Here is a 12,293-nt window from a genome sequence, read left to right on the forward strand (position 1 = left end):
GGATCTATCTCTAAGAGGTAATTTTTTTTTAAAAAGCATTAGCCATAATCCCTTGAACAAATAATTTCTTAAGAACATGATAGAATCTTAGTTATCAAAAACTATGTCTACAATAGGTCTGTAATGACATAGGAAATGAATATAACTTTGAGTGAAAGAGGATAATGTATGACTACAGGTACATTAAAAACATGCTAAACAAGAGATCAAATGGAAATTTAACAAAATGTTAATAACAGTTTTTCTTTAGTAGTGGGAATAAATGTGATTAAGAACTTTTAATTTTTATCCCCTTAAACACTTTCTTTAATAATTATGGATTATATTTATAATGAAAATAATGATGCCAAATTCAAATTTAGACATAAACTTAAATTCCTGGGCAAGGCAACTTACCTATTTGGATATGCAATCTTCCCTAATATTCCTATTACTAGTTTACTGAAAAGGAAGCATAAAAAACTAGAAAGAGCATATACTTGCCATCAGAAGACCTTGGGCAAATCACTCAAACTCAACAGAACCTAGGTGTACTCCCCATTTGCCAAATGAGGATAATATAATAGCAAACTAGGAACATTTTGGTCTTGAGGATCAAGTGCACGTGAAAACATTTTGTAAATGGAAACTTGCCATACAATTGTAAGATATTATTATTATTTCTGAGACCAATTTCTGAGCTAGAATCTGAAGGTTGATAACCATGATAGCATGTTTTAGACAGCAGGCTGTGGGGAATTGTCTTGTTCTTCTGTTTCATGTGATCAGTTGGAAAGAGTACTGGGCTGATGACCGGGTTGGCTTGGGTTCTAGGTCTGGTGTTGTCATTAACTAGCCTTGTAACATTCTGAGAGTCCTTTCCACTTTTTTTTTTTTTTGTAAAAATTAGGAGGTTGGGTTAGATGATCTTAAAGGGTCCCCTATCTATGACAGACAACTGATGGCAAAATGCCAGCATTTGCTTATAGTAATTAGCTTAATTTTTTTACTGTCTGCTGGGCTGATATTCATGCAAATCTGCGCAATTCTGTTGAGAGGAAATGGACGAATTAAAATGTGGAATCCAAGTTTTCATAATGTAGATGACAGAGTAGATCATCGAGTTTCATATTTAGAACCACACAATATACTGAAACATCATTTTGGGAACTTGTATGCTGCCTTCATTGTGAGCTGGACTTAATCAGAACATTTAAGTTGGTATTCTACTCCTGTTTCTTACTAGCTGGGTGACCTTGGACTAATCCCTAAAGTGTCCTGATGCTCCATTTCTCAATTTGACAAATGTGTATTATAATGTCCGTTTCATAGGGATTCTGTTATGAGGATAAAAATGATAATATTCTTGGAAGAACCTTGCTTATGGAAAAGTACTGTACACATGCAAAGTCTCTACTTTGACGATCAGGGGTGAGTCATCTGAAAGCATAGCATTGCCTGTTTTCACTCATTTTAATGAATGAAGCTGGTAAAGGGAATAACCAAAGGCCATGGGTGTTAAAAAAAAAAAAGTAAATAAAAGAAATAATTAGTTTCAAAACCTGGACAAGAACCAGAAATGGAAGCTGGAGTTTTGAAGGCTGACATTGGAGCAAGAGATTTGTCAGGAGACCAGGGCTTCAGTTCAGTGATTATCCACTCCCTGGATTCATTACCCTGAGGCTTATTAAATGTAGTTAGAACCTTTAGGGATATATATGTGGGCATGTTATAATAATTCTCTGATGGCACTGTGTCACCTTAAGGCATAATTATCCGACTCAAGAATAAAGTTGAATTTGTATTAAATTAACTCTAACAAAGAGAACTCTGATAACAACTGGAAACAAAGATTTAGCACACATCTAAATAAAGTATGCCAGTTCTCAAATATTGGGGCCAATAGTTCAGAGATATTTTCTTGTTTCATGCACTGACACAACTCATTTATAAGACTGTACAGTTTATATTCTTTTCCCTCTTTCTCATGTCTTACAAAGCCCTAGTATCCTGATTATTTCATTCCTTGTAATCTTGAGGCCTTGGGAAAATAAATATACTTTTTCCCCTAATGGTAAAATAAGCAATTCTATTAGTTCCTCACGGCAGTCCAAATGTCAATCTCTCTCTCTGGAGTGTGCTTCTCCAATTATTTTCCTAGAAAACTCCAGCTCATCCTTCCTCAGCTGCTCCAATGCCACATCTTCTGTGAAGGCTTGCTTGGTTACCCCAGACTGTAATTCACTCTCCACCATGCCTCTCACAGTACTTCATGCATGTTTCAGTTTAGCCTTTGTTGCATCAAATCATGGTGGTTTGTTATCATGTTTGTTACCCACTCTGGACTATAAGATCCTTAAAGAGAGGAGCATGCCTTTTTCCACAGTCAGGTCTCAAGATCTCATACTATATCTGATGTTGGATATGGGATGAAATCAGAAGAGAGGGGGAGGAACTCAGTGCCTGAACACTTAGTCTAATTTTTGACCTGCATCTCTTCTCTGAAATGGACGTATGCTCAAAAGACAGAGCCAAGAAGTCTCTTCATTATTATTCATCTCTTTTCTTGCTTCCTACCATTCCCCATTTCTCCATTCCTTCCTTTCTTTTATCTTCCCCCTATTCTTACCTGTAATAAATAAAAATATTCACAGTGTAAAAATATAAAGCAGTACATGGATTATGACCTAAAGGACAAAATAAATATTCATAATTAGTTGCTGATACAAATACATAATTGAATAAAATTAAAGGGAGAGAATAGACAAATCTCCCATACAGTAGAATTCCAAGTAGTAGATACTTCCCTCTCAATTTGGGGGAGGATAACTCCCTATTCCTTAAGTGTGAACTTAAGTGGTGACTTCCTTCCAAAAAATACAATTTGGAAAGGGAGAAAAAAGGGTAAGTTTACACTAGAGAACCTGACAAACACTACCTCTGTCAGGTGATCAAAGTCAACGGCAATAATGAAGTCATGTTTTCAGTATGTACCCTTGACATGATGTGATGAGAATGGTGCTTTACCTCCATGTCTTTCTACCCAAAACTCAAAACCCCTTGTCTAGCTGTCAGACAAATTCAATTTGAAGGACATTCTACAAAATACCTGACCAGAACTTCTCAAAACTGTCAAGGTTATTAAAAACAAGGAAAGTCTAAGAAACTCACAGCCAGGAAGAACCTAAAGAGACATGACAGCTGAATGTTATGTGGTATCCTGGATGGAATCCTTGAATGGAAAAAGGATATTAGGTTAAAAATAAAGTAATCTGAATAAAGTAAGAACTTCAGTTCATAAGAATGTGTCAGTATTGGTTAATTAGTTATGACAAATGTGCTTTAGTCATGTTACCAATAGGGGAAACTGAGTACAGTGTGTACATACTCATTCTTATCTAAAATAGATATTCCTGTCATTTATTTCCTATTGTGTTACCATGTTGATTGCCTTTATGGCAATTATCACAGTCTAGAATTATCTTTTCTGTTGTTTTAACACCAGAATTTAATTTATTAGCAAACTGACACAAAAATGTACAGTAGGCAAAGACTGTTTTCATTGCATCTTTCGTTTCCTTACTTCTCTATATACCAGGGGATCCTGATTAAAATTTAGAGCCACTGCTTCCTCCCAGAACTCACAATGAAGCATCATATATAGGCCTGTTGCTTTTCCTTTTTTTTTTTTTTGCGGTATGCGGGCCTCTCACTGTTGTGGCCTCGCCCGTTGCGGAGCACAGGCTCCGGTCGCGCAGGCTCATCGGCCATGGCTCACGGGCCCAGCCACTCCGCGGCATGTGGGATCTTCCTGGACCGGGGCACGAACCCGTGTCCCCTGCATCGGCAGGCGAACTCTCAACCACTGTGCCACCAGGGAAGCCCAGGCCTGTTTCTTAATAGCATCTTTTCTTTTTCTTTGTTTTTTTGAGCAGAGAAAGGTTTATTGCAGGGCCAAGCAAGGAGAACAGGTGGCTTGTGCTCAAAAACCCAACTCCTTTTAATAGCATCTTATGCAATCCTTCACCTTAATTCAACTGAGCAACCCTTTACAGAGATTCCATCTTGAAATGTAATTATCTACTTTGTTTACTCTATGTCTCTCCCATTAGACTGTAAACTCAATAGAGCAAAGATCTTCTCTGTTCGTTCACTGCTGCATTCCCAGTATGTTCCAGGTTGCCACACATAGTAGATACTCACTAAATACCCATTGAATGAATGAAGGAAGGAATTATTGATTGTTGTAACCAAGACTCAGTGGATCATTGCAACTGGAGCAGAACTAACTCATTACATTACATTATAAATAGAATATACTTCATGCTTTCTCTAAAGAGAGGTAGTGGAGAAAGTGCCTTTGACCTGAGCTCTATTTCATCTTCCCTCCTTCCCTCTCTCCCACCTTTCTTTCTCTCTTTCTTTTCTTCCTCCCTCCCCCACTTCCTCCATTACTTCCTTCCTTCCTTCCCTAGTTCCATTCTTTCAATAATAAAAACAATAATATCCCCAAGCATCCCGTGAAGTGTGAATAACATGATATTGCCTGGAGTTTCATCTTGGAAGATGTGTAAATAGGTTGGTAATGTACATTGTTAGGAAGTTACTTCTAGGAGACTCAGCCTTTCTCTATCGAAAGGTTGCCACTGAACCACAAGCACCTAGCTACTAAGGATAAAGAAAGTCTCTTTCTGTGCACAGCTGGGGGCTTTCCCCATCCTGGGATCACTGAAAGCAAGGATGACAAAGAGGCTGGGAATCTTGAAAGACAGTCACAAAAGAAGAGTTGGATGTTAGACCCTGAGCATAGTGCATCTTCCTACATGTTTAATGAAGAGCAGTGGTGGATAACTAACAAAGACAGTATTTTATATAGTCTGTGTTAGACTTTGGAGTATTTCTGTGCTTTGATTGGTGTGTTCAGTTTCTTCCGTTAGGTTATTTAACCTGTACTTCTCCAGATGATTATTTTTTTGAGTGTCACCCATTCATTGTGGCAAATTTATGAGATATTTGATGATATATTAGGCAGGGTCTCTGGAATCAGTGAGGTCAGCATCTGACTTGGGAGATAAAACACACAGGCCAGGAATGTTTCTCTAATAATGAAGTCCAATGTGAGACTGTCCCTTGAAAGTGATGTTATCATAGTTGAGAACAGAGGGATAATAAGAGTCAGGTAAGGCTTTACGGTGGAGGTGAGCTTGCCCTGAAAGAATGACTGTGAATTAATGATTAATGGCTTAATTTGATGTTTTTGAAATCTCTAGACACCAAGCTAACTAGAAATAGTTACGTTCTCCAAAGAGGTCAGAGTGTACATGAGCACTACAATGTTACAGATGCTGTGATGGAGTTATACTCAAGGTACAGAGGGAGCATGACGGAGAGTGTGGTCACTTGTTCTGGCATGGGAAGCGTGGTCAGGAAAGCCTTTTTAGATGACATGTTGCTGGGCTAAACAGCTCAATAAAAAATACATATCTTTACAAGATATCTAATAGGAAAGCGTAGAGGTATATTGTTTAGGTTTTAACAATCCTCTGTATTTTAAACAGAAAAGATTGGATGTAGCGAGATGTGTGCTTACCAAATCATTGAAAGGGATGGAGAAGGTGGCTCTAGGCTGGGACTCTAGGAAAGACTTTATAGCACAGAACTGGACACCCAGAGGAAACATGACATTTATCTGAAAGAGTCTGGGTAATCAAGGAGTCCCCATTGATGGAATTTTTGGCTCCAGAGCCACATCTCATCTGCTAGACTCCCAGCAGCAAAAATGGAAGCCTCATGCTCAGGGCACTTCTTTCTCCAGGTTACTCAGTTTTAATTCATGTCTTGAGGGATTGCATCTGAGTGGTGGAAATTAAATAACATCCTAAGTTGTTAGGGAGTCTAGGAAGTCTAAATTCTTTTAGGTTCTGAAGTTTGTGAACACTCACCGGATGGTGGTTGGAACAGATTATGTACAGGCCAAGTTGCCTCCACAAGTTGTACATCGACTGCAAAAGTCAAAGACCATCTAGTACCATACCCCTGGGTAGGTAGGCTGTCTAATTGGACTGGCAAAATCCAGATCAGAAAATTGTCCCATACAAGACAAACACATGGAGAATATTCAAGTTTGTAATTTATAATTAACACACACACACATGCATACACACAGCCTAGCTGGTTATCTGCTGTCCACATTTCTATCATGCACATTTCTTTTATTTTTAATTTTCTTTATTTATTATAGAGATATAATCGACATATTATATTAGTTTCAGGCATAAGACATAATGATTCAATATTTGTATATATTGTAAAATGATCATCACAACAAGTCTAGTTAATATCTGTCACCACACATAGTTACAAATTTCTTTTTCTTATGACGAGAACTTTTAAGTTCTACTCTCTTAGTAACTTGTAAATGTACAATTCAGTATTATTAACTATACTCACCATGCTGTACATTACATCCCTAGGACTTATTTATTTTTGGAACTGGAATTTTGTAGCTTTTGACCCCTCTCTTCACCCATTTTGCCTCCTCTCTCCCCGCCCCACCCACCTCTGACAACCACCCATGTGTTCTCTGTATCTATGAGTTTGCTTTTTTGTTTTTAAAAATATAGAACACTTCACAAATTTGCGTGGGATCCTTGCACAAGGACCATGCTAATCTTTTCAGTATCATTCCAATTTTAGTATATGTGCTGCAAAAGGAGCGCTCATTTCTCTTTTTTCCTTTAGTTAAAAAAAATTGAGATATAGTTGATTTACAATATTATTTAAGTTTCAGGTATACAACATTGTGAGTCACAATTTTTATAGATTATACTCTAGTTATTATAAGATATTGGCTATATTCCCTGTGCTGTACAATATATCCTTGTAGCTTATTTAATTTATACATAATAGTCTGTACCTCCTAATCCCCTACTCCTATCTTGCCCCTCCTTCTTCGCTCTCCCCACTGGTAACCACTAGTTTGTTCTCTATATCTGTGAGTCTGTTTCTTTTTTGATATATTCACTGGTTTGTTTTATTTTTTATATTCCATGTATAAGTGATAACATATAATATTTGTTTTCTCTTTCTGACTTATTTTACTAGTGGGTTTCCAAACAATAAAATAGCTATCTCAATGCCAATCTCTAGTAAAATTCTGGAAGTGCATGATTGGGCAGATAACTTATAAGCATTTGAAAAACCTGGTGATGACTAAGAGCCCATAGGAAGTTACTGAAGACAAATGCACCTCACTTTAAAAATAAGGCTTCTATGGGCTTCCCTGGTGGCGCAGTGGTTGAGAATCTGTCTGCCGATGCAGGGGACATGGGTTCGTGCCCTGGTCTGGGAAGATCCCACATGCCCCGGAGCAGCTGGGGCCATGAGCCGTGGCTGCTAAGCCTGCGCGTCCGGAGCCTGTGCTCCACAACGGGACAGGCCACAGCAGTGAGAGGCCTGCATACCGCAAAAAAAAAAAAAAAAAAAAAAAAAGGCTTCTAAATGGTTAAGTTTATATAAGTGCTACAGTGTATTTTGATTGTATGGAAGGATTTGATATGCTTCCTATGATATCCTTCTTGGAGAGATGGTTTATTATAGATTGGATGGCGAATTGGTTATTTTTTTGCTGCAAAAGAAACCACTCCAAACTTAAGGGCTTAAAATATCAATGATTTTATTTGCCCAGGTTTCTGTGGGTCAGCATTTTGGCCTAGCTCAACTGGGCAGTTCTGCTGGTCTTACTGGGGTCACTAATGTGGCTGCAGTCATCTGGTGGATTGACTGGAATTGGTCTAGGGAGCCTCAACTTGACATCTAATTTGTGTTCTACAAGGTGTCATTCTAGGCCTGGTTTCTTCACATTGTCAGTCTCAGGGCAGCAAGAGAGGACAGGCACCAAAGGGTAAGGGTAAAACCTCTGCCTGCAACAAAGCAAGTCACATATCCATGGGTGACAGGGGTCACCTAAAAACATGGATACAGGATGATGGGGTCGACAGGGGGTGGGGATCATAATTGTGACAGTGTACCACAGATGGTGTTAACTGAGCAGGTTTCTATCTAGTTGGACAACAGTTGTCACAGAGGAGGACTACCATAGATGCTGCATTCATCCTGTCCTATTTTAGATATTTGTTAATGACTTAGACAAAGGAAATGAAATATGATTGCAATTTTGACCATGACACAAAATTATGATGAATAAAATAAATCCTGAAGATGACTTGTCAGTTTAGTCACTTGGCCAAAACTAATAAAAACACAATATATCAGTGTTAAATGAAAAGTCCTCCATGTATGTTAGTAAAATAAATCATGATAAGGCAGCATTGAAAGACATATGAAAACTATATTTGATACCATATTTATGAGACTAAAAGGATCAAGATGAATTAATAGAAATATAGTTCACAGGTAAAAGTAGCAGTTCCCCCGAACAAAATTTTCCCAGTGTATTTTGTTTATTTCTGAAAATCCATAGAAGAATATGGAGCTAGGGAAAATCTAGAAGGTGACTTGTATGATGAGAGGGTTCAAATATAATCTCCTGGAAAATGGTACAAATGAACCAGTTTGCAGGGCAGAAATAGAGACACAGATACAGAGAACAAACGTATGGACACCAAGGGGGGGAAGTGGTGGGAGGGGTGGGGGTGGTGGGATGAACTGAGAGATTGGGACTGAGATGTATACGCTAATATGTATAAAATAGATAACTAATAAGAAACTGCTGTATAAAAAAATAAATAAAATAAAATTTAAAAAAAATGTAATATCCTGGAGGAAAAGTTGATGGAGTACTTGCTCTAGAGAAAAGAGGACTGAAGACTTATAGAAGATGCACACTCGATCCTAATACATGTGAAGAGCTGTCATGTAGAAGAGAGCTCTTAGGGAGGAAAAACAGGATCAGTGGGAGGAAGTTGTTTGTAGATAGACTTTAGCTCAAGATAGGGTACAGTACTTTAATAACTGGAGTTGTCCAGCGAGGAATGGAGTGTCTTACAAGTTAATGATCTCTCTCCTTGGAAGCTCAAGCAGAGCCTGGAACACTCTCTGAGATAGAAGAGATCCTCAAGGAATCCAAATTCAATGATGCCCACTTTCTTCCTCTCCTATATTTTCACTTATTAAATTAAAGAACATTTCCTCCATTATTACTATGCTTTTTATTACTGGGGTGCTCTTTAAACGTTATGAGCAGAATCATGAGTTTTCATTTTGGTTAACAAAACAGGAAATGTAAAAAAATTTCCTCCTTCCTTTGGCTAACGGCAAAACCTCTTTTTTTTTTTTTTTTTCCCATTCAGGGTCTGCTGGGCCAATATTTAGAATATAATGTTATGACCTTGGAAGGAACACATCTCTGCCACTTCAGAAATAAGGAAACTGAAGCCTAGAGAGATGGAGAAACTTGCACGAGGTAACGTATATTCTTACTGGCAGAGCGAGCTTAGAACAAGGGGAGTGTCATTGCGTGAAGACAGCTTAGCCTTTAGATTTCCGAATACTTGTGTTCTCACCCTGGATATGTCTTTTGTTAGCTACTTTAGTTTTCTTTTCTAAAAATGAAGACAATGATACTTATTATAGGCTGAGTGAGATAACCCACAGAAAGTACCTATTACGCAGTAGAGGTCCAATTAATAAATGCTGAAGCTCCTCCATCCATGCCCAGGACATCATGTTACCCTATGTGATAAAGCTTTATATCAATTAGTAGTATTCATTTCCTCCGGTGCATTCATTATTCTTCTAGAATACTATGTCTCGGTTTGTTGAGGACAGTCCTGGCTCATGTACATCATCCCAGCATGATTATTAATTGCATCCCATTTCATTCTCAGAAGTGTCCTGATTTAAATAAGTCGTAGAACCATCCTACCTAGAACTTGCTTAGTGCCCTCCTTAGGGCATCTTTCAATTCCTTGTTCCTCATACTATATATCAAGGGGTTTAAAATGGGAGTGATAGAAGTGTAGACCACAGACACCACCCGGTCCATCTCAGGAGAGTAGTTGGAACTGGGGGACAAGTATATAAAGCTGGTGCAGCCATACTGCAGGAGGACCACTAAGATGTGAGAGGAGCAGGTTGGGGGAGGCTCGGTGGTGCCCTTCTGCTGACTGGATCTGTAAAATGGCCTCCACGATGAAGACGTAGGAGGTGGAGATGACTGAGAGGGGGATGTTTAGGACGATGAAACTGATGATATACAGAGCAGTTCGGTGAACGTGCGTGTCTGCACAAGCCAGGCGCATGACGGCAGGCATGTCACAGTAGAAGCGGTAGATTTCGCGGTTGTTGCAGAATGGGAGATGGAAGATTAAAATAGTCAGTGGTAGCGACAGCAGGAACCCCAGTACCAGGGATCCTACCATCAACTCCACACACAAGGGCCAGTTCACAATGAGGGTGTATCGTAGAGGGTAGCAGATTGCTATGAACCGGTCATAAGCCATGACTGCAAGCAGGACACAATCAACCCCACCCAAGAAGACAAAGAAAAACATTTGGGTGCCACATCCAGTGATACAAACAGGAGTTTTGCCCGTTGAAAGAAGGTTTTCCAAGGCCAGTGGGGCGATGGAAGATGTATAGAAGATTTCCAGAACTGCCAAGTTAGCCAGGAAAAAGTACATGGGGGTGTGGAGAGAGTGGTTGATCTGGACAGTAACTGCAATGATGGCATTTCCACTGAGGCTGGTCAGGTACATCACCAGGAAGGCCACAGAAATCACCACCTGTACGTTTGGGTCAGCTGAGAACGGACGAAATAAGAATTGTATCTTTGCAGTTTTATTTTTTGTATCAAACAGTTGTTTGATTGTATCAAACAGTTTTATTTATTTCTTCCATGGGTATGGCATTGGACCTACAAAAAGGAAAGATGACGCAGTCTCTAGGTACCTCTCATTTAATACGATGCTTTCCCAACGTTTCCATTCATGGAAGTACTTTGGCAATTATGTGCACACTTTCATTTCAAAGCAGATCATGGAACACTATAATGTGTACATTTGCCACCTTTACCCTCAAGTACTGAAGACTGAGAAATCCTCAGTGGTGGGGATTTTGATGATCTTTGCTTTAATTCCAGTGCCTAGCATAGTACCTGATAGAGAAAGTTTTCCAAGAAGTATTTGCTGAATGAATTAATGAATAAAGTCAATTTAAAGTTCAAAGTTACAAAATAGATAAAATAGGGCTTCCCTGGTGGCGCAGTGGTTGAGAGTCTGCCTGCCGATGCAGGGGACGCGGGTTCGTGCCCCGGTCCGGGAAGATCCCACATGCCGCGGAGCGGCTGGGCCCGTGAGCCACGGCCGCTGAGCCTGCGCGTCCGGAGCCTGTGCTCCGCAACGGGAGAGGCCACGACAGTGAGAGGCCCGCGTACCGCAAAATAACAAAACAAACAAAAACGATAAAATAGGTTATCAATTCATTATGGGAAACTTGAAATGTGAAATTTTAGGAATGTATAAATAGCTGTGTGTCGTAGTTTAAAGAAAATCGTGCTAAAGCTACATCATGATATTGCATCGCAAGCTCTGTAATTTAGCTCAAAACCTAGAGACTTTATTGATTCATTTTGCTTCCTCTCCTTTATCCAATAAATACCAGTATTCATTTGTCCCTAAATACTGATAGTTGGTCCTTCAAATTTTTCTCATATCAAAAAACAAACATTATATGATATTATTCATATGTGGAATCTAAAAAACATAATAATACAAATGAACCTGTTTACAAAACAGAAACAGACTCACAGACTTAGAGAGTGAACTTATGGTTACCGGGGGTGGGGGGAAGGGTGGGGAAGGAGGGATAAATTAGGAGTTTGGGATGGACATGTACACACTGCTATATATAAAATAGATAACAAACAAGGACCTACTGTATAGCACAGGGGACGCTGCTCAACATTCTGTAATAATCTAACTGGGAAAAGAATTTGAAAAAGAATAGATACGTGTATATGTTTAACTGAATCACTTTGCTGTACACCTGAAATTAACACCACATTGTTAATCAACTATGCTTCAATATAAAATAAAAATTTTCAAAAGTTCTCATATCTATTACTTTGGTCCCTTCCCACTGCCCTGTTAGTTCTATCCATCGTTACCTTACATTTGGATTCTTGTGATTACCCCCCATCTAATCCTCCATTTCCCTTCCTTTCTCTCTATAATACATCCTGCTCTCCATTACCATATTATTCGTCTGCTTGAAAATTTTCAAGGCCTTCCTATGTATTAAATGACAGCTTTCTCACTCCTCTGCTGGGTATTCCAGTCTCTCCTGGATCAGAC

The 12,293-nt window shown here is 39.0% G+C and overlaps 1 protein-coding gene and 1 non-coding gene across 2 annotated transcripts; both read right to left on the reverse strand.

Moving 5' to 3' along the window:
* Nucleotides 1–6,592: 6,592 nt before the first annotated feature.
* On the reverse strand, nt 6,593–6,698 carry LOC114887874. The gene has a single exon (XR_003791635.1). It is a non-coding gene; the product is annotated as a U6 spliceosomal RNA (small nuclear RNA).
* A 3,173-nt stretch (nt 6,699–9,871) lies between these two features.
* Nucleotides 9,872–10,777, reverse strand: LOC114886512 (olfactory receptor 10V1). Its single transcript, XM_029207051.1, has one exon. The coding sequence runs from the start codon at nt 10,695–10,697 to the stop codon at nt 9,987–9,989; it is 711 nt and encodes a 236-aa protein (XP_029062884.1). The 5' UTR covers nt 10,698–10,777; the 3' UTR covers nt 9,872–9,986.
* Nucleotides 10,778–12,293: the final 1,516 nt, after the last annotated feature.

The sequence above is a fragment of the Monodon monoceros genome, unplaced genomic scaffold (genome assembly GCF_005190385.1).
Source record: "Monodon monoceros isolate NGI ecotype Baffin Bay Population unplaced genomic scaffold, NGI_Narwhal_1 Super_Scaffold_7, whole genome shotgun sequence".
NCBI classification, from domain to species: domain Eukaryota; kingdom Metazoa; phylum Chordata; class Mammalia; order Artiodactyla; family Monodontidae; genus Monodon; species Monodon monoceros.

Coding starts and splice junctions, on each gene's coding strand:
- LOC114886512 (XM_029207051.1), bottom strand. CDS start 10,697: ATGTACCTGACCAGCCTCAGTGGAAATGCCATCATTGCAGTTACTGTC.